At 44.2% G+C, this 23,228-nt stretch overlaps 1 protein-coding gene across 12 annotated transcripts in view; it reads right to left on the reverse strand.

Annotated features, from left to right (window-relative positions):
• Nucleotides 1-4,482: 4,482 nt before the first annotated feature.
• HMGB1 (high mobility group box 1) overlaps nt 4,483-23,228 on the reverse strand; it is a 125,901-nt gene continuing 107,155 nt past the window's right edge. For 5 of the 12 annotated variants that reach the window (XM_005668317.4, XM_084981146.1, XM_084981148.1 and 2 more), the window contains 6 exons: nt 14,531-14,593; nt 11,122-11,270; nt 8,292-8,455; nt 7,936-8,081; nt 7,268-7,442; nt 4,483-6,192 (listed from right to left, as the gene is read on the reverse strand). In XM_005668317.4, the coding sequence (XP_005668374.3) occupies nt 6,016-6,192; nt 7,268-7,442; nt 7,936-8,081; nt 8,292-8,441 (648 nt within the window). In that variant the 5' untranslated portion in view covers nt 8,442-8,455; nt 11,122-11,270; nt 14,531-14,593 and the 3' untranslated portion in view covers nt 4,483-6,015. 12 annotated transcript variants of the gene reach the window in all.

The raw sequence follows: 23,228 nt of genomic DNA on the forward strand, positions 1-23,228 counted from the left end.
AGCAGGAAGTGTTGGTGATGTTGTACAGAAAGCGGAATGCTGGAGGGAATGTAAAATGGCTCTGCAGCTGTGGAAGTGTCTCCTTAGCCTTTGCGGTCCCTCAAAAAGTTAAACATAGAAATTACCATTTGAGGAGTTCCCGTCGTGGCTGGCGCGGTGGAAACGAATCCGACTAGGAGCCATGAGGTTTCGAGTTCCATCCCTGGCCTCGCTCAGTGGGTTAAAGATCCGGTGTTGCCGTGAGCTGTGGTGTAGGTCGAAGACTCGGCTTGGATCTGGCGTTGCTGTGGCTCTGGTGTAGGCCGGCAGCAATAGCTCCGATTAGATCCCTAGACTGGGAACCTCCATTTGCTGCGGATGGGGCCCTAAAAAAAGGACAAAAGACAAAAAGAAAAAAAAAAAAAATCATTTGATTCAGCAACTTCATTCCCAGGTATGTACCCCTCAAAATTGAAAATAGGGATTCAAACAAACATGTATACATGCATATTCATAGCAGCACTAATAACTAAAAGGAGGCAGCAAGAGTACCCACTGTGGCTCAGCTGGTTAAGAACCCAACTAGTGTCCATGAGGATGTGGGTTCAATCCCTGGCCTTCCGCTCAGCAGGTTGAAGGATCCAGCATTGCTGTGAGCTGCAGGGTAGGTTGCAGATGTGGCTCGGATTCAGCGTTGCTGTGGTTGTACCACAGGCCAGCAAGCTGCAGCTCTGATTCCACCACTAGCCTGGGAACCTCCATATGCTGTGGGTACAGTCCTAAAAAGCACAATTAATAAATAAATTTTAAAAAAGAATGCAAATTTCTTTTGTAACAAGGATAAACAGTTTTCCAAAAGTGACTGCAGTGTTAAGTCAATCCTTCCTTCCACCCTTCCACTTCTGGAAGTTCATGCTGCAATTCTATGGACACATAAGCAGTACTTACACATGTTTTTGGTGCTTCCCAGCCCTTAGGTAGCTTATAACTTTCTATATGATGAGCAGTGAACAGGAGGAGCATGACTGGAGAGAAATCACAGCGATGGCAGAATGTGCTGACTGTCCCCAATATCCACAAGTAGAGCCAAGGCAGGAGTACCCAGCTTAAGAAAAGTGAGGGTTAGGGAGGAAGCCTCTCAGCCCATTGTCACTGAAGAAGAAACACTTTTTTTGTACCTACTGTTAGCCTGGCACTGCTAGTTTTGATGCTGCTTTTGGTCCTTGAGCAAGCCTCTGAACTTTTTTTTTTTTTTTTTTTTACTTCATGCAGTGGCTTGATGTGGGATCTCATTTCCCAGACCAGGGACTGAACCTGGGTGGCAGTGATGAAAGCACCAAATCCTATCTCTAGACTACCAGGGAACTCCCATCAACCTCTGAATCTTGATGGGCCTCTGCCCACTACTCTGTGAAAAATGCATAAGCTGGACTGCGAAAGCCTGGAGCCTTTCACTTCTGACGCATTATGACCTTACACTCACTGGAGGCAGACTTTACTCTGATGGCCCCCAAAGCAATGGTAACTCTCGCTCCTCTTGTAAAGAGGCTGTCTGGTGGGCCACCTTCCCAGTCTGAGTGTGCTCAGCCCATTCACTCTGCTCACCCCAGCCAGGCGAAGACCAGATGGCAGATCAAGACCTGAGCTTCCCTGGAATGTAGGCTGGGGAGTGGGGAAGGGGCTGCCATATCCTTGCTCTGAATATCCAACTCTCTCACCCTCTGCCTGTACTTTTTTTTGCTTTAGGACTTTTTATTTTCTTACCTGGTTATGTTCAGAAGACTTCATAAGATGGTCTCTAGTTGAAACCCACCAAACAAAAACATAGTAAAACCTGTAATTAGAAATTCTATGTAACTCTAAGGAATTCAGTTTAATTCCACTTTAAAGTCTGTTAATACAATGTTTGGGGTTTGCCCTTTATTATCTCCTGCAAGGTGAAGAGGTGGTCAACTTTATTCCATGTAAGGCAGATCCTCCGCATCCATTCCTTTTTTGCCAATAACCCATCAGCTCCTAATGCCCAGAGTCCAGCCCCTGCAATCCTCCACTGCAATTTGTTTCCAACACTGTTGGCTGCAGCTCTGTAAACACTGACACGCAATCTCTGCTAGAAAAAGCCCTCCCCAGATAAGGCTACTGGACGGAGGATGCCAAAACAGGAAGGAAGAGCCTCATTTTCACACAATGGATTACTTTAAATATTAGCTATTAAAGTAACTTTTTAGAGAAATAACTTGTTCAGTGGTTTAATCGTTAAGTCAACCCGTTTCTTTCGGTTCTGATTCTACCTTCTTGTGTTTGGGTGGCCCTGAACAAATGGTAGTAGCTCTGTATTTTAATTCCTCATCTTTTAAATGGATAGGTATTTCATGGAGCCAAAGAATAACCAGTAAAAATCCTGATTTACCATAAAAATGGTGAAGTTTCACAATAAGTATAGCCTTGGGGTAGGGGTCATTATCTGCCAAATTCTTCAACGCATTTATCTGTTGATTAAGTCATCCTACTTTGAGGTATCCAAAGACCTACACATCTAACAAAAATGTACACAGATGCTCAGTGCAGTGTTAGGACTAGCAAGACAGGAGACATGAATGACCAGATGTATTATGGAGCATCACACTATGAAATCATCACTTTTGTGTCTGAATTGTGTGATGAAAGAAAAAAAACAAAACCCTACATTATAAAAATGTGTTAGGAATCTCTCTAATCCCTTTTCACTGATTTTCTGGCCACTGTTGCCTTTGTCTCCATACACTGGACCCTACCACTCCTCATATTGACAACTTAAGAGATCTATCATAATTCCTCGTGTTGCTCAATCTGTTACTTCTCAGTGGGTGACCAATAAATCCGGCTACATAGAAGGTCCATGCCAATGGACACACCTAAAGGCCTGAGTGATTAGGCTGCCTCCTGGTAGATGCCATCTATTTCACCCTCACTGGAAGATGGGCTTTATATATTGTGGACTGTGCCAAGTTAAGCTATGCCTCTCATTCCACATATGGTCTATCATTAAATAGCAGCATTCCTAGAACAGAGCCACATTTTGCCTTATTCCTCCAGGGAGCAACTTGGCTTAGACCCAGGGAACTTCCCAAGTTCCGGCAAGTGTTAGCACTGCTGCTCATGTGTGCTGTTTGAAGGGGACAAGACATGGACCGGCTCGCATCTTTTGTTGCATTGGTATCCAAACCCGTTTCCTGGCTTCTAGGTCATTTTAGAGGCATTCCAAGATTCATTTTAAAATGACAAACATAAAATAGGAAAAAAACTTTTAAATAACTTTCTAAGCTAATTTGATTTGTGCACATTTGTAGTCACATGCGCAGTGCCTGGCAGGTAGCTCTTTTGAGAAGTCCTTTCAGGCTTGCCCTACCAAGGGAGACCTAGGTTTGAACTTTTGTCAGTTTCTATGATACCAAGCAATGGAGTTGGCCATACTTTCTATCCAAAATCTGATTTGTTGAACAGCTTCTGGCACAAAGGACACACACAGATTTCCTTTTTCAGATTTCACTCTAAGAAAATTAATGAATACAGCAAGTATCAACACCTGATGGACGATCATGAGAACAATTAAAAGCCAACCAGCCAGCAACAGCTCCCAACCTTTAGGAAACAATTACTTTGGTTAAGTTTTAATCAGTTTGTCAATTTTACATTAATTTTTAAATGCAGAAAATTTAATACTAAAACTTAATCTTTTGAGGTTAAGAAAACCTTTATACTTTAGTGCTGTAACTGTTTCTAAACATTAAAATAGTTCCTATGCATTAACCTTAAAAAAACAAAACTCCAGTTATACCAAGGTTTTACACTACATTATCTAAATCGCCTCCTACCTCCATTTGAGTTTTGGACATCCAAGTTTCAGGGTGTACTGTTGAAACACTGAACAGTTAGCATGTTTTCAGACTGAAGAGAGTCCATGTCTTCCTGTCAACATCTGAAGCCAGTTAGTTGACCCAAAAAGACTTTGTTCCCAGTTTCAACAATTCTAAAGTTCCTTGAGGCAGAATTCAGTTTTAAAGGCATCGCCTACGAGCTACAGACAATGGTGACTCTATAGCTACAGTAAACTCCCATGTAAATCAGATAGCTACTTGTTCTTGACTAAAAATGTAATTTTGACACGACCTAAGCTTTTCTGTTGAGGGCCTCTCCTTTAGCTTAGAAAACCTAAGTTTAGATTTATATCACTACCCCTGTTTTTTACTTACGTGTGCCTTCCTTTAGGAAACTATCCTGTTTAACCCAGTATTCTGAAAGTTAGTTCTTCCTCATTTACATATACAGCAGTCTGAGAACACATGGAATGGTTCACAAAATCCTTTGTCAGCCCACTTATAAGGGTAAACTGAGTACTTTTAAGGGGCAAAACTTTGCCAAGCCCTTATACTTATTTAAATGATGTTGCTAAGAGGTATTACTGAGAACAAGATCAAAATATGTATATAACAAAATCTTTAAGTGAAAGCCATTTAACTAATATTTAAAACCTCTGCAATTATTAGTTTATTAGTATCATCCAGGACTCAGATGTTCAGTATTCCTCCTGAAATTACATAAACAAATGCAAATGGAAAGAATCCAAGTCAAAATTATATAACAAAACAGCACTCCATCACAAAAGCGTGTAAAATTACAAGAACGCTATTTTAAAACACTGGCACTTTAAGAGAACGATAATCTCGAAAACCACAAAATTGCCAAATTGTTCCCTACACTGTTAAGCAGATAAACATATGACCCTAATGAATGAGCTTGACTTTTGTAAAGAAAAATCAAATTCAAATAAATCAGATAATTCATACTGAGATACAAAGTTTAAGTGTCTTCTTCCCTCATGTCTATTTTGGTTTATACAGGGGCAAACCATGATATAGGAAAATATACCTGGTTTAAAATGTGGTATACAGTTCTAAAAGTTGGCCCAATTAATTAAAAATACCTTTAATGGTGGGTCTCAAGTTTCCTCAACAATCCATATTTAGATAACAGGAGAAGACATTTACAGCCAGCACTTTTTTTTTCCCCAGAGCTTTGCTGGGACTAATGTCAACAAAAAAACATAACACGGCCGTCTTGTATTTTAATCTCACGCTTTTGGGGATACATTCTCAGGTCTTTAACTTGGGAACTGCAAATATAACTGCCATTACATGGTAATGGGAGTTAAAGAATGTAGAGTCCTCATGTAAAGATTAGAACATACTTTTCTATTAGTCCTTCAAGGACAGACTTTCAAAATGTTTGATTCTAATAATCCCATGCTGTGAGTAGATATGTTACTCTTCACTTTGTAAATGTAACTGGGCTAGGTGAAATCTGATTATCAACCGATCAAGATTTGAGTTTCAGTTATGGATGAAACTGTCTCAATTCCAACTTTTATTACCCTCGTCATGAGTATGCAGGGTGTATAGACAAAAGCTTTTTATCAGCTAAACTATATGAAAGATAAACACTGTAATAATTCGTGTGATCCAAAATGGGCAAAAGCAAAAGACTAGCCTCCCCTTAAGAAGAAAAATTTCAGACCTATGAAAAGGACAACAATACTAATAAAAAAAATTGTATTTACTTAGAAGCATTCAGAATGTCAACAAAACAGCTGCAACTTTTTTTCTTTTTTTGCAATTACAGAGTGGTATTCAGTTAACAGAACAACAATTATTTCGTATAAGCTGCATCAGAGACAACTGAAGATGAAAAAACTACCAACCCCATATATAACTAATTTGTGCTGTGCACCAACAAGAACCTGCTTTAAATTTCCATGCCAATTTACAACCCCCATACTGTACCAGGCAAGGTTAGTGGCTATTGAAAATACCACCAGGACAGGGCTATCTAAAGACACATTCGGTAGTGTGTTAACTATACAAAAAAAGACACTGTACAGTTTAAAAACAAATCTTACACAGCCTTACATTTCAATTTTTTTTCTTTAAAAGGAGTGAGTTGTGTACAGGGGGGTTAAATGCTTTATAGACAAGAAAAAAAAACTGCGCTAGAACCAACTTATTCATCATCATCATCTTCTTCTTCCTCCTCATCCTCTTCGTCCTCCTCCTCCTCCTCATCCTCTTCATCTTCCTCATCTTCCTCCTCTTCCTTCTTTTTCTTGCTTTTCTCAGCCTTGACGACTCCCTTTTTTGCTGCATCAGGCTTCCCTTTAGCTCGGTATGCAGCAATATCCTTCCAAAAATACAGGCAGGGAAAAAACGGTAGGAAAGACAAAACAGTTAAGTAAGGGATGAAATAAAATATGGCCAAACCGTTATGAAAAAAACGAGATCCCAGATACACTAAAATAACCACATATCTTAACCACCTATCTGCAGACTCACTCTAACTTGGACTTTGAGAAAGGCATGTAAAAATACTACAAAATTATAATCAATAATCTCTAACTCATGGAATGACATGGTCTAATATTTGCATTGTTATGCCTCAATGAAGTACAATTACGTACCACGTTCTAACTCTGGTTTATTAAAACTAGAATGTAGAGACTGATTAAAGGGTAGACACTGCCACCTTCTGAATGCAAAAAAGCGTTCTACAGGTTTATATTGTCAGACCCTAAATCCATAGAAGGAAATTCTGCCTTAGGAGAAAAAAAAAAAAAAAAGGTGATTTGCCACTGGGCATACAATTACGTTAAGACACACCTAAAAATGGACACATTTCTCCAGAATGACTAAATGAGCTAAAGTCTAACTTAGTATTTCAATTCAAAGTATAAAGTGCTATAACTTTTTCTTTCTTATATCAACTTAATGTACAGATCAACAAACTTTCTAACTTAATAGTTTTTTCTTTTAATCTAAGGGAAGCAACATACATGTCTCAGGGTGTTTATCAAATATACAGATCTATATTATTTTGCCCAACCTATTTCTGTGGGTCTGACCACTTAAAAAATAAAAATTGCTTGACTCAAAAAAGTGACTACCAAAATTTTTATCAATCTACATACTGGAGAATAACAAACCAGCATAAAGGTAGGCAGCCTATGCCTGTGTCAAATTACGTTAAGTCAAACAACATTAATAACATATTTGACCTTCTATATTCTTTGAAAGATGGAAAGGGACTTAAGACCACAGCCAATGGCATACTGAACAACTGTTACACTAAAAACTGCATCACACCTCAAACTCTTAGAAACCATAAAACAGGAAATTAAGATTAAGTATCAAGTGTAGTCATTCATCTAACATCTGGCATACCCTTTCAGGACTACACCAAGCAAATCCATACTTCCTACCTTTTCGTACTTCTCCTTCAGCTTAGCAGCCTTCTTTTCATAAGGCTGCTTGTCATCTGCAGCGGTGTTATTCCACATCTCTCCCAGTTTCTTTGCAACATCACCAATGGATAGGCCAGGATGCTCTCCTTTGATTTTTGGACGATACTCAGAACAAAACAAGAAAAAGGCCGAACTAAAAAGAGAAATTCAATTTTAAAACTACGAGTTTCAAACAAGTACATTGTATTGCTATGTAGAAGTTGCTTCTAATTTTTTACCATGCATTTGACAGGGTACAAATATCATAACAGGTTAAATACACCTCATAACCAAAGCTTAATTACATAATTAACTTATGATACTAAGTGAACATATACTATTGATTATTGCTAAGAGTTCCAAAAGAACATTCTGAACATTATTTCAGTTGGATATTCCTCAAGAAATAAAAGAATGAGACCAGAATTACATTCAGATATATTGGGTGAAGAAAGCCAGTATCTAATTGCACTACTCTGGCTAAAACGGGCCATCCAAGTTTTATTTACAGTATTTAAATATACCAATAAGAAAATATCAGCTACGAAACTCTCATTACAGGCTCCAAATCCACAAGGTGACTTGCTAAATTTGTCTGATTCTACCACACAACGCTTCTTGAAAATAAAAACAGGCAAGTTACTTACGGAGGCCTCTTGGGTGCATTGGGATCCTTGAACTTCTTTTTTGTCTCCCCTTTAGGAGGTATGTAAGTTTTCATTTCTCTTTCATAACGGGCCTTGTCCGCCTTTGCCATGTCTTCAAATTTTCCTTTCTCTTTAGCAGACATGGTCTACAGAAAAAACAAATTGGTAAACTTAAGTTGATAATGAAATTTTAATAAAATGTCCTAAGTATTAAAATGAATTAAACCAGTGTCCTTGACTATTTAGTAGCCTGCTCTATCACCACTGGCATTATGCAAATTGTACTGAGGCTTTTAAAAAAAAATTCCAGTTAGACTTCACTCTTTATTACCTTAGTTGGTCTTAAGCCCTCTTACCTTCCACCTTTCTGAGCACTTCTTAGAAAACTCTGAGAAGTTGACTGAAGCATCTGGGTGCTTCTTCTTATGCTCCTCCCGGCAAGTTTGCACAAAGAATGCATATGATGACATTTTGCCTCTTGGCTTCTTAGGATCTCCTTTGCCCATGTTTAATTATTTTTCTAAAAAAAAATTTAAATATTGGTGTTAAGAATGAAATTTATGGTACCTAAGAGCATTTTCACTTGGGGAGTGAATGAAAAAAAAGCAAGGCACTGGTTATTTAATACAGCAATGGCATTAACCCCTCATAATATCAAGCAAGAAAATGGCAGTGATAGCCAATTCCTAGAAAAGGCCACACCAAGCAAAAAACGGTTCTTCAGTGTGATCTGAAAAAAAGTATAGACACAAGGGTATACTCATACAGCATTTATTACTTGTCTGCCTAAATCTGTTCTGGACGAATACCCAACCAGTCACTAAAAAAAAAAATTTAAAGGTAAAAAAACGATTTTAAAAATCAAACAAAACTGAAGGTCAGAAAAGTAATGCTTCCGATACATGGATCTGCACCACGTAAGGAATAAATAGGTAAGAGCCAACGTGAGTAGACCTTTCCAAATCACGGGCCAAAATCACCGCCCATCTAAAGTTTTCCCAAGGATTACTTTAAAATATTCTCTGGCACAAAACTTTGCTAGGAGGAGGGAGCAAGGGGAAGCTCCGGCGCTCGGACCCAGGCTGGGGGTGGCGGTGCTATTTGCGCGGCTGCCACCGCCAGGCAGCTTCCTATCGCTTTGGCCCCGAGATGTATTTCAGTTCTGACTAAACACGTCCGGTCTGAAGTTTCTTCGAGTAAACAAGGATGAGGGACAAAAGCCACTCCTGCTCACAGCTCGCTCCCCCCCCCACCACCAGGGGAGTGTTTTTTTAAAGCCGTGAAAGTTGGGGCGCGCGCGGGGCGGGCTCTGCACACCTTCCCGCCACTGGGGCCCCCCGCCCGCCAACTTCGGGGCAGCGAGGGGAGGCCGCCCGGGGCGGCGGGGCCTCGGCCCGGCCTCCAGGCCGGGCGCCGCGCGCGGGGCCGCCACGTGCGCCCGCCCGCCTCCCCGCGCAGGCCCGCCGGCCTCCCCCATTTTGTCAGCTCGGCGGAGGGAGCAGCCCCGCTCGAAATGGGGGCTGGCTCCGCCCGCGGCCGCCGGGCCCGGCGCGCACGGAATGGCCGCTGCGCGTCTTCCCCGCCTGCGCCGCCGCCGCCGCGAGGGCGAGCGCGAGCGAGAATATGGCTCCTTCCCTTTGTGTGTGTGTGTGTATGTGTGTGAGCGTGTGAGTGTGTGTGTGAGTGCGAGCAGGCGGGCGGGGTGCGCGCCGCGCTCTGGCGCACACACTCGGCCATGACGGCCGGGGGGAGGGGCGGGGGGCGCGCGCCGGACCCTCCCCCTCCCCCCGTCGCGGGGGGGGGGGCGCCCCGGGAGGCGCCCCCGACCCGCCGCTCCCCGTCTCCCTCCGCGCGGCCCGCGCGGCCCGCCGCCCCCGCACGGAGGACGCGGGGCTGCGAGAAGAGGAAAAAAAAAGTTGCCTCGGAACTGCTGCGCCCAGCTCCCCCGCCCGCCCGCCGCCTTGTTTTCTCTCCAGCCAGCAGCGCCGGGCCGAGTCAGCCATGTTCCAGCGAGCGCCGCGGCGCCGCTCCCCCCGCCGCCGGGCCGCCGCGCCCGGGCTCGGGCTCGGGCTCCGGCTCGAGCCGGCGGGCCCGGCCCCACGCCGCCACCCCCGGCCCCGGCCCCGGCCCGCGCCGCCACCGCCCGCAGCGCCCGCCGCCGCCCGCCCGCGCTCGCCGCCGGCGCCCGGCTCTGCGGCGACCAATGCAGCCGAGAAGCGCCGCCCGCCCGCCGCCGCCGCCGCCGGCCCGCCGCCCCCCGCGCACGCCGGCCGCCCGAACGCTCGGCCCAGGGGCCGAAAACACGTCAAAAAATTTTTTTAATGAAAAAAAATTTTTTTTGCGCCAGTCAGCGCGGACGCCGCCGGGGGTGGAAACTCGCGGGGCGCGGGGCTCGCGGCGCCTCGGGCGGCCCGGGGGCAGGGGCTCCGGCGCGGGGCAGGGCTCGCGGCGCCCGAGGAGAGGCTCGCTCCGTGCGCAGTTCCCCCCACGGTCCCCCCTCATTTGCCTTTGTGTGGATCCTGACCCGCCGGCTCCCGGCCGCGGGGATCCGGCCGCCGCGCGGGGTGGGGAGCTGCCGGAGGCGCCCTCCCCGCCGCGGCGCTGCCCCAGACTCACCCTCAGCGAGGCACAGAGTCGCCCAGTGCCCGTCCGGCTCTCACTTGCCCCGGCGCTGTCTCTATGGAGCTCAATGTACTGCAATGGCTGTGAGAGCGGGAGCCAGACGCAGCCTCCTCACTCTCTCCGCTCTGTAACATTACTCTCCAGCCAGCGCGGCTCCTATTGGCTACCGCCAACTCACGGGGTTCTCTCATTGGCTCGATACCTCCCATTGTCCTGACCAGAGCCCGTCTGCTATTGGCTGTCTCCGGGGACACGTCATCAAGGATTGAAACAGCGCGCAAATCTGAATGTGTGTGTATGCCGGGCAAAGAGCTGAGGCGGGAGAGGCAGAGGCAGAGGCAGCAGCTGCTACGGGAAAGTAGAGCTCTATGGTGTATGTGTGCATGTGTCTAACCCAAGCCAGCCCCACACCGGAGCGGCCGCCGCAGCGAAAAGGGCCTGACTTTTCCACAAGTGTCTCCAACTCCACAGGCAAAAGAGACACCCACAGGCCTCCCCCCCCCTTCTCACCCGAAACTCACTTCCAAAGCCGTTGAGATTAGAGGCCCCAGACTTTTAACAGACCTTCAGAAGTGAGAGCGACAGGATGAGATCACGTCCCCTGAACACCGGGGTTTCTACTCGTGCAGAGGGGCGAAGGCAGCCAAGATTCGAGCTCCTCAGCAACATACGGTTGCATTACACTTTAGATCTCTGGAAAGACAGGGCTTTTCCTATAAGAAAGTGACACGATCCAGTCAGCCGGTTTGCAAATACCCCTTTTCTGGGCTCCGAAGCCCGTGCCGTCAGGCTTGCCGAGCAGCTGAAACCTTGACTCACTGAACAGGCATTTAGTTTCACCCTTTTTCTTGATTTGATCGAGTTTCACAGCTTGTCTCGAACTTTTCATTTAAATACAAAGCACTGTCTTAACTTCCTGGAAATCAAATCATTATTCCATGTAATTAAAGCACAGCCCCTTCGTTTTGATATGGGGTACTCTAGCAGGAAATGTTTGCGAGGGCCTGCTAGAATTAGCAAATTCATTAGAGACCACATCTTTAACTGTTGGGCTGTTTTATTTGACTTGGTGTGGATTACTGTTATAATCAAACGAATCCTTGTGATGCTATCTTTCCCTGCCATCACACCACTTAGTGCATCCATGTAACTGCTCTAGGATTACAGGCGTTGTCGGGATATTGTTACCTGGAGGATTAGATGGAGGCAGAGAGTGCGTATGCCCAGATCCACAGGGCGCGGTTTCTCTAGCTCACCGGGCTGGCTGGTGTTACTACATAGACTTATTATGCCTGTAAAGAAAATGTGCTAGCTCTACTATCCAGCTCTGAAGACTCTACGGTTGTATCAGTCCTTTATGAAACTTTTATCTATTCCTCTGTAGCCTGCGCAGGCCACACCCCTATTCAGTTATAACAGACTTCCCTTTTTTGCACTCTCTAATGGTGTGTTTATACACTTCTACATCCACCCCCTCAAATCCTCCAAATGTAGAAGGCCAAAGTTAAAATTCATCACTTTATTATGTTCCTTTTATTTTTTATGTCCAATCTAAGCATCTATAACTTAATGTATTTGTTCGACTTTATTAAGCTATTGGAGGACAGATTTAGATAACCTTCCCCGACCTATGATTTTAACGTTTATTCCTTCTTTTCAAAATATATAGTTTGTCTTTGGGATTGCAGTCTTGGTGAATGGACAATGCCAACATGAACATGAAAAAGTGTATAATATTAAAGAATATATAAACCAGTATAATGTACATTCAGTGTTTGAAAAGCAAACCTCTAAAGTTAACTTTGGGAGTTCCCGCTGTGGTACAACGGGATAGGCGGCATCTTGGGAGGGCTAGGATGCTAGTTGGACCCCCGGTCTGGCACAGTGGCTTAAGGATCCAGCATTGCTGCAGCTGCCGCTTAGGTGGCAACTGCTGATCAGATCTGATCCCTGGCCCAGGAACTTCGTATTGCCAAGGAGTGGCCAAAAAAAAAAAAAGTTAACTCTTGGAGTTGCCCTGTGGCCCAGTAGGCTAAATATCCAGCATTGTCACTGCACTGGCCTGGGTCACTGCTGTGGTGCAGGTTCGATTTCTGACCCAGGAACTTCCACATTCTGAAGGCACGGCCAAAAATAATAATACTAAAGCTGACTTTTATATTATTTTCACATATATTTACTCTTCTTTACTTCCTTCTATTAATCACATTTAATGCTTTATTTAAATCTAGCTAATTATTTCAATTGTTTTATCTTCTCAATGACTATCTTACAAAAAATTCATGAGAATTGGAGTTCCCATCATGGCTCAGTGGAAATCAATCTGACTAGTATCCATGAGGACTCGGGTTCAATCCCTGGCCTTGTTCAGTGGATTAAGGATCCGTTGCCTGCCGTGAGCTGTGGTGTAGGTCGCAGACACAGCTTGGATCTTGTGTTGCCGTGACTATGGTGTAGGCCAGTGGCTACAGCTCCGATTCGACCCCTAGGCAAAATTTAACTATTATTTGAAGACAGCACTACTGATATCTTCCAGGAGCAGTATTAGCTTTGCCCTGGCCCCACCACTTCTTTTTAAGATACTTTTACTGGTTGTCTAGAACAGCTCACTCCTGCCAGGGTACACTTAGGGTTACAGAACATTATCGCAATGGGCCCATAGAGGCTTCTCCTTCAGCAGGATGGGATGGTGAATAACAGGCACTGGATTTAAACAGACATGGGTTCAAATCCCAGTGCTGCTACTTACTAGTTTTTTAAAAAATTTCTTTGTCCTTTGAATCTCTTAGCTATAGTGCAGCATTGGTGGTCTAGTGGTGAGCCTTCTAAATCTCTCAACTATAAAATGGAAGCAACCACGGGGTTGTTATAAAGATTTAACTTTTTTCCCCTCTGAAGGTTTAAAATTATGTTATGCAGATCCCTTCAACCTCACGACTTAGAAAACCTCAAGTGCAGTTAGCCTTTCTTCATATTTTAATTTATTTTATGAGGGCAGTGGTTGCAAATGTAATCAAGTTTTGTTTTTATTTTTTAAATTCTAGCCTCAAACAGCACTAATCTTCATCCAGTCTAGTGACAGGACCTTCATTTATCCCCAAGTATAACAAAGGACATGTCACAGAGTGGTAAAAGCCCCACTTACGGAGTTCCCGTTGTGGTGCAGTGGTTAACAAATCCAACTAGGGACCGTGAAGTTGTGGGTTCGATCCCTAGCCTCGCTCAGTGGGTTAATGATCCAGCGTTGCCGTAAGCTATGGTGTAGGTCGCAGACATGGCTTGGATCCTGCGTTGCTGTGGCTGTGGCGTAGGCTCTGATTCGACCCCTAGCCTGGGAACCTCCATGTGCCACGGGAAGTGGCCCTAGAAAAGGCAAAAAGACAAAATAAAATAAAATAAAATAAAAGCCCCACTTACAGGCACATTCCTCATCTTTGCTTTTTGCGATATGAAGGGGGGAACAAAAGAGGGAGAGACACTTTTAAGCAAATGCTACACCTTCTAGTTCTAATCCTGCAACCTTAATATTCACCTATTTATGATATTAGACCCTCTCCTTCTGCAACATAAATTATTAGCCACAACTTGGCATTTTAAACTTCAGGGTTATTGGGGGTTTTTATCTCAACTTACAGAGTTACCTAATTCAAAAAGCCTGAACACTCTCTCCCATGTCCAACATAGCTAGCTGAATTACAGATCTTCATTGACATAGTTTATGCCCTTCCTGAAGCCTGCCTTTAAGACAGGTGAAGTGCCTCTCTTCTGGACCTCATAACATTTTGAGCATTAATTACTGTGCTCACAATTGTAATTATCCAGTCATGTGTCTGTCTGTCCCATCGCACTGGAACCCTTAAGGACAGGGACTCTTATCTTTGCATCTCAAGTCCCTAGCAAGGTGCCTGGCATATAGCAGGTCGTAAAAAAAAGTCTGTTAAATAAATGAATTAATAGCTGAAAGAGTACTTACTGCAAATTATTGTTCTAATCTTCCTCTTCCATCTTTGGAGAAAAACATTGGGGTATTTCTAAACTAGAAGGCAGGAAAACAGAATCATAATACGTAAGTAAGGTTAGGATAAGAAGATTGAGGATAGGTGTCAATTGCACCTCATTCTTATCACTTAAAAAGGGAAAGAGGGAGTTGGGGGCTGGAGGGAATCTCAGATATAGACAAACACATATATTTGTAGTATTTACCAGCTCCCAAGTAGGCCAAGGTTATTCCCAGTTGGATACAGTGAACTATGGCAAGTCAAGTAAAAATTTATCACAGAAAACTGCAAGAACGTCTGCCCAAAGGTTGCTAGCAATGGGCACTTAAAACTTTAATGCAAAAAAGAATACAAAAAGCAGACAGGGGGCTGCAAGTGTTTGGCTGAAGGATATTAATTCCTCCCCATGCAATGAATCCTAAAGTCAGGCTATGTGAATTCTCTTGTTGTCTCTCCTTCCCGAAAAGGGCCAGTTCCTGAAAAGAAGTAGAAACAGTAAACCGAAATGTCTGAAGAGGTCAACCATAGTTAGGATCCTGTACACTTAAAACCCTTTTTTTTTTTTGGATGCTGAAAATAAAGGAGAGAGGAATTCAGGAAGAGAAAAGAGTACAGGCTGTGAACCAGGACGCTGAGCCCCAGCCTTCACTCCACCACTTGTGGCCTGCAGGAGCCACCAAGGGCTGTGCTCAGTTCCCCCATCTCTTACTTGGGGGTAGTGATGCCTTTGCTCACTTGCAAGGACATTACAGCATTAAATGGATGGGCAGAGAGGTGGTGCTGTTCCGGCAGCTCGTGGAAAAGGGGAACTTGGTCCTGGGCTGCTTAAGTGCTTCTGCCTCAGCCCGAGTCTTCTGGCCGAATGTGGCTTGCAGGTGGCCGAGTCAGCGGCTTCAGCTGTGCGCAGCGTGGATGGCTGATGCAAAGAAAATGGAATGGAAGTGCCTTTACACCACTAAGAGCTCTAGAATTGGAATAGTTCACAGGTGAAAAAGGAAGAAAACTTACACCTTTTCTTAATAAGGTGCCTGTTCTCTGGTTGGCCAAAGAATGGTAGATAGGAATAGGGGAAAGGTAAGAGTTGTTATAAAACGGTAGTCTATATTCAGAAAAGATCTTGATCCCAAGAATCACGTCAACAGGTCAAATTCAGCTGCCCTATCAGAAGGGCTATGAACCCTAAACAAATGTCTTTTTTATTTAATTTATTTTTATTTTTTTAAGGGCTGAACCTGAGGCATACGGAGGTTCCCAGGCTAGGGGTCAAATCAGAGCTGTAGCCGCCCGCCACAGCCACAGCCACGCCAGATCCGAGCCATGTCTGCGACCCACACCACAGCTCACAGCATCGCTGGATCCTTAACCCACTGAGTGAGGCCAGGGATCAAACCCGCATCCTCATGGATACTAGTTGGATTCGTTTCTGCTGTGCCACAAAGGGAACTCCCTAGGACAAATTTCCTACCATCCCTACTAGGATGGTTATAATCAAAGAGACAGACATAGCAAGTGTGAGGGAAAACGAGAAATTGCACCCATCACACTCTGCTGGTGAGAATGTAAAATGGTGCAGCCGATTTGGAAAACAGTTTGATAGTCCCTCCAAAGGTCAAACACAGAGTTACCATATAACCCAGCAATTCCACTCCTAGGTACGTACTCAAGAGAAACACAATCATGTCCACACAAAAACTTGTACATGAATGTTCACAGCAGCAGTATTCGTAATACTCAAGAAGCAAACCAAATGCTCATCCACTGATGACTGGAAAAATAAAATGCAGTGCATCTATGTGATTGAATATCATTCAGCCATAGAGAGGAATGATGTACCGACACATGTTATAATGTCAATGAACCCTGAAAACATGCCAAAGAAAATAAACCAGTCACAGCCCCCCCACATATTGTACAACTCCATTTATCTGAAATGTCCGGAACAGGAAATACATAAAGACAGGAAGCAGACCAGGGGTATCCCGGAGTTGGGGACTGGGGGCAATGCTGATGAGTATGGAACTTCTTTTAAGATGAAGGTATTCCCATCGTGGCTCAGCGGTAACGAACCCAACTAGTATCCATGAGGATGTGGGTTCAATGCCTGGCCTCGCTCAGTGGGTTAAGGATCCAGTGATGCTGTAAGCTGTGGTGTAAGTCACAGTCGTGGCTTGGATCCCTCACTGCTGTGGTTGTGGTGTAGGCCGGCAGCTGCAGCTCTGATTCAACCCTTAGTTTGGGAACCTCCACATGCCGTGGGTGCAGCCCTAAAAGGAAAAAAAAAAAAAAAGATGATGTTCTAAAATTAGATTATAGTAATGGTTGCACAAGTAACTCTGAAGGTACCCGAAATCATCCAACTTACATGTGAATTATCTCTTGATAGAGCTGTTTTTTTTTTTTGGTCTTTTTGCCTTTTCAGCATATGGAGGTTCCCAGGATAGGGGTCTAATCAGAGCTGTATCCAATGGCCTACGCCAGAGCCACAGCAACAAGGGATCCGATCCCTGTCTGCGACCTACACCACAGCTCATGGCAATGCCGGATCTTCAACCCACTGAGCAAGGCCAGGGATCGAACCTGCAACCTCATGGTTCCCAGTCGGATTCATTAACCACTGCACCACAACGGGAACTCCGATAAAGCTGTTTTTTTAAAAAAGAACTAATGTTGTATGAAACAAACACAGCATGGGACAAACACTCCCCTCTTGCCAATTTGCCCAGTACTTTCCTGCTGCCCGTGGCATCCACACCTCCTGAAAACGATGCTCTTCTTCCTTTGGCAGAAATGTCTTCTGTTAGTAGAGCTATACATTCTGTACTCAGAGTGTATTTCTGCTACAAAATAATATTAAAAGAGCACTCTCCAGGGGTACCTTGGGAGGTTTTCTTAAGCGCCCTGAGGTGACTGCCATGAGGGGTTCGGTTGGACGGTGCAAATGCAAAGGCCTCTGGCTTATCCGACACACAGAGGTCCCATTTGGTCAACACAGTAGATGCTGGATTTTTTGCACATTACAAAATCTTTTGAAAAATCAGATTTCTTTCGAAAAATCAGAGATCTGAGAAGCTTGGCTCCACGTTTGGGGAGGGCGACGGTCCTGTGAACAGTGGCTGCCCCCCTCAAAGGAGATGAGTGGTCTGTCGGCTGCCGCAGTCCCCACCATCCCCTAAGCACGTGACCTGCCTTCTCACCCGCCTGGCCCCTGTGGACATGTGAGTTTGCAAGTTCTGGCTTGGGTCCTTCGGACTTCAGGACTATGACTTGTGATTCTGAATTTTTTTTTTTTTTTGTCTTTTTTGTCTTTTGAGGCCTGCACCCGCAGCATATGGAAGTTCCCAGGCTAGAGGTCCAATCAGAGCTGTTGCTGCTGGCCCACACCACAGCCTAGCAACACAGGATCTGAGCCGCATCTGTAACCTGGGCCACAGCTCATGGCAACGCCATATCCTTAACCCACCGAGCGAGGCCAGGGATGGAACCCGCAACCTCATGGTTCCTAGTCGGATTCATTTCCACTGCGCCACAACAGGAACTCCCCAAAATGTTTTTGATCAGAGGTGCATTTTGTAGGAAACATGTATTATGATCACACAGAACACAGGGTGGGAATCTGAACGAGAGGGGTCCCTCAGGTGAGAACAGAAGCATTTCGGGGGCTACACAGGCACCATGTACCCCTGAGGAGGGTCAGAGTCTGGCTGTGTGGCAGATGATGGCCTACAAGCCCAGACAAAAGACTAGAGAATTTTTTAGGGCGGCATGTGCAGCCTGTGGAAGTTCCCAGGCTAGGGGTCCAATGGGAACTGCAGCTGCCGGCCTACACCCCAGCCACAGCTGCATCTGTGCCCTAAACTGCAGCTCATGGCAACACTGGATCCTTAACCCACTAAGAGAGGACAGGGATGGAACCACAGTGGGAGCTCTGAGAATAAGCTTTAGTTCTCATCTCTCTCCTGTGTGCTCATCTCTATATAGAAGTGATTTCATTTAACCCTCACAATGATCCTGCACAGGGTGCTTATCGCTCTTCTACAAATAATTCTAAAGAGGCACAGAGAGATCCCTTAAGTTGTCCAAGGTTACACAGCTAGTGAGAGAGTAACAATATTGACCCAGTTTTGACTCCAAGGTTAGTTTTCTTCACTAAGCCACATGAACTTCCAGTTATTAGCTTCGCTAATGAAATTTTTAAAATGATCACGTTTTCCCACCTAAAAAGACCTCATATCCTCATGGAAATCTGACATTGAGTCTACAGGCATGGCTCTCAAGGTTTTTGCATAGGACCCATACATTCTGCATATATAAAACTTGAAAAGGGAGTTCCCTGGTGGCTTAGCTGTGGGTGCAGCCAAAAAACTCCGAAAAACCAAACCAAACAAAAAACCTTGAAAAATATGGCATGAAACAATACCTATTGTTACTGTGATGGAGTCTCACTTTTTTTTAAAATCCTAAATTTACTTTCCAACCCACCAATGCACCCTGCAGTTCACAAAATATCTCACTAGAGCTGGAGTCAGGAAGCCCCGTTTCCCAGCCAGGGGAACGTCAGGCCTCAGTGACAGGTGTGGGTGTGATAGAAGGGAGGAACTGGCAAGGAGAGATGCCTGGCATCCCAGACCTGCGGCCAGAGCTCCCAGCCACCCAGCGATGCTGGTGCTGAAACCGTAGGACTGTCCCAAGCCCAGGGGAAGACTCTGCAGACCAGAAAGGAGGGTCCCTTGCTCTGCCAGGGAGACCCAGGACAAAAGCAGGTGTTCCAGGTCAGAGACCTCCAGGAAATGCAAAGGGGATGCCTGCAAATTTCCAGGCCAGACCTGATAAATACCTGTATCCCCTGGCTGGTTCATCCCCTTGGATTTGTTTTTGTCAAGAGGCCAGAAGCACAGGAGTCCCTTTGCCAGGAAGCTGCATCAGTTGGGAAGACAGCCTCACCTCCCAAAGTACCAGGCCTTTCTGTTTGTTTATTTATTTATTTATTTATTTATTTATTAATCTATTTATTTTTGCTCTTTTTCGGGCCTCACCTGAGGCATATGGAAGTTCCCAGGCTAGGGGTCCAATTTAAGCTACAGCTGCTGGCCTATACCATAGCCACAGCAATTTGAGATCCGAGATGCACCTGCAACCTACACCACAGCTCACGGCAAGGCCAGATCACTGACCCACTGAGCAAGGCCAAGGATTGAACCCGAGTCGTCACAGATACTAGTCGGGTTCGTTTCCACTGAGCCACCACGGGAACTCCCAAGCAGGCAAATGGCTTGTGGAGCTAAACAGAAGGTGACTGCCAACCCCTGTCAGTTGTTCACGAAGGTGTTAAAAAACAAACAAACCAACAACAACGAAAAACATGTATGCTTTTTTGGAAAGGTGGCTGTTGATCCCTAAGGTTTCCTTTTGATTTCCGAGAACAGAAATAAGGAGGTGGGATGGAGATAGCACCATCTAGTACATTCTAACATAAGTACGACCGGTAAGTTGATATTCACATTCGGAGACAGAACCCTGCCTTGGAAATATTCATGGTGTGTGACCAGTGATTTTGCCTCCAAAAGTACTCAGAAAATAATCAGAAAGAGGTAACAAGCACAAAGATCTGAGTAAGAATATTAACTGCAGAATTACCTATAATGTGGAAACTCCCTAGGTGATCAATGAGGGGGGGTTGCGGCCCATCCTCATGACACATTGTGATTATTATGCCAATGTCAAATTGTTAAGAGCACTAAATTTAATGCCATGTCAAAACATTCATAATACCTTGTCATGACAAAACAAAGTATTTTCAGAAGGATCCCTGGTTTGAAAAAGTGTGTGTGGGAATCCAAAAAAGACTGGAAGAATACTAAAAAAAAAAAAAAAGAAAAAAAAAAAAAGAAAAAATTAATAGTATTTATTTCTGGTGAAAGGTAATATTTATTTTCTCCTTATATTTGTCAATATTTCCCTAGTTTTCTACAACCAGTTTATATTACTTCTAAACTTAGAAAAACTCCAGTTTTTAAATTTTCTATAATAGAAGACTCAAAGATTCAGATCATTTTTAAAAACTCAGACCTCACTTTCCAGAAACTCTCCCTAGTAAAGAAACATACTATGTATATTAACTACATATATAGTATATTTATATATAATTATTATGTATAGTATAATAAATATATATATATATATTTAATCTATTTTTTAGGGCTGCACCCACTGCATATTGAGGTTCCCAGGCTAGGGGTTGATTCAGAGCTGTAGCTGCTGGCTTACACCACTGCCACTGCAACTCGGGACCCGAGCTGTGTCTGCAGCCTAAACCACAGCTCACAGCAATGCTGGATCCTTAACCCACTGGGCAAGGCCAGGGATTGGACCTGTGTCCTCGTGGATGCTAGTCAGATTCGTTTCCACTGAGCCATGACAGGAACTGCAAATATAGTATAATATTATATATATATATACATATTAGACATTTATCATAGCCCTAAAGTAAAGGTGTCTCCATTGTCATTCAAAAGTGACCACCCTGAAAACACACATCAGAATCGGGTATCTGCTGGAAGGAAGAGGTCTTACCTCTCCTCGCTACTGATGAGACGACTTTAATGACCATTTCCCTTTTCCTCCTAATTTAGTCCTGAGTTAGCTTCTCTTTGCCTCTTCTCTCTCTTACAGACCCCAGTGACCAGCTCCGCAGGGAGTTTTAACCTCCATTCCTATGTAAATGACTCTGTTTCCCTTTCAGCCTTGGGATCTATCCTGGACCCACCACGTACCAATTTCTCAAGCTCACTGATCTGCTCTGTAAACCACAGCCTTTTTTCTGATTTCCTTAACTTGCCGACTTCCCACACGGGCTCCAGTTCTATGGGTCCGAGCCCCCTTCCCCCATCACACCACATTCTATAACGTCTACAACATCATCCCAGCACTTCTGCATCAGCCCCCCACCTTTTTTTTTTTTCTTCTTCTTCATTTCTATTGCCCCCACCTCTAGTCCTAACCATTACGATTTTGTGGATTAGAGCAAAGGCCTTGGAACCTGACACTCCTAGGTTAAATTCCTTGCCTTGGTTCTAACAAGCTGTGTTACCTCAGGCAAAGTGAATTAACCTCTCTGAACCTCAGCTGCTTCTGTAAAGGGATCATACCCCTTTCAGAGGGAAGTTGAGCTTAAATTAGCTCATATGAATAAAGACCTGAGCCTAGTATGCAAATGGCTTAGAATGCTGTAAATGATCACCAGACCTTGGCTATTTATTTTAGATTATTTTAAAAATTGGTATGATTAATAATTTTCCTAATGCATAAAACTCCACTACTTAAAAACTTTCCACTTAATTACACCATTTTCTTCCCAATTAACCACAAAATCCTCACCTGGCCTTCAAGGCTTTCCTTCATCAGGCAAAATTTCTCTCTTGCTTTCCTTCCACTGTCTCCCAATTTCCGATCAAATTGGACCTTGTACTTTCCTACTTTCAAGCTTCTGGTCACACTGTCTCTTTGGCTTTGCAGTGTCCTTCCCCCACCTCTGCTGCTAAATTCAACCTCTCCTTTAAAACTTGGCAACCATTTATAATTCTCAGCTCTGTGAGTTTTTCCTTCATTTCTGAACTCTGTTATTTTTGGTTGTACCTTTCTAATGGCTTTTATAGTGTAACAAACACGACAATTTATTATTGTATATCTGATATATCACCTACTCCTCGTTGTTTCTCCAGCACTCTGCCCATCACAGGTACTCAATAAAGGTTAGTTGAATGTCAAGATGAGGTTCTATTTTTTGTCCACAACTATCACACTGTTGATACGCAGTTTTAATAAACTCTGTCTAGAATTCCCTTTCCTTCATAGGTTAAATTACAATCTAGTATGCTGGCTTTAGGGACATGGAGCAAAACCTATCATCATGTCATTTCTGTTGTTCAAAATCAGTTTTTCTTTCTTTTGTGTGTGTGTGTTTTGCTGCACCTGCAGCATGCAGAAACTCCCAAGCCAGGGATCAAACCCACACCACAGCAGTAACCAAAGCCACAGCAGCGACAACGCTAGATCCTTAGCCCACTGAGCCACCGGGGAACTCCCCAAAATCGGTTGAAAGGGGCAACTTCATGTGGCTAATTTCTATGCAGGTTGGCCCCTCTCCTGATGATTTGAGGCAATGTTTTACAAACTGCTGTTTTTAACAGATTGTTTTTGCTTTTGACTGTGAAGTGTTGCAAAAGTCCCTAAGATTGTAAATATACTTATTTTTTTAAGATCACATATCTTAATAAAAATCCTTAACATCAGAATGACACCAGGTTTCTAAATGGTTGCATTTGTGTGGCAAATTTTGAGGTTCATACATTTTTTCTTGCATATTACCAGATATCACAAACATTCATAAACTCCCCCAAAAGGTTAGTCCTTCTAGAAAATTAGAAATGAATTAGAAAATGTTTTGACACTAAAATGTGTGCCATCGAATTCAACACATTTAATCTAGGTTTTAGGTCTGGGTAAAACCAGTTTAGCTGTGCACGCAACGACTCCAGATTTACGGGGAGCCACGTGGGTGAGGAGGAGTCCGTGGGTGGAGGGGGCAGTGGTACCACGAGGAGGGAGGCCGACGTGCAAGGACAGACGCTCCTAGATTGAGGTCACTCCCACCCATTGCTGGGTTCCGAGTAGGCA

The sequence above is a fragment of the Sus scrofa genome, chromosome 11 (assembly GCF_054392235.1).
Source record: "Sus scrofa isolate SSC_HxYL_T2T_F1_AM1 chromosome 11, Sscrofa_HxYL_maternal_Yorkshire_Landrace_v2.0, whole genome shotgun sequence".
Taxonomy (NCBI): Eukaryota; Metazoa; Chordata; class Mammalia; order Artiodactyla; family Suidae; genus Sus; species Sus scrofa.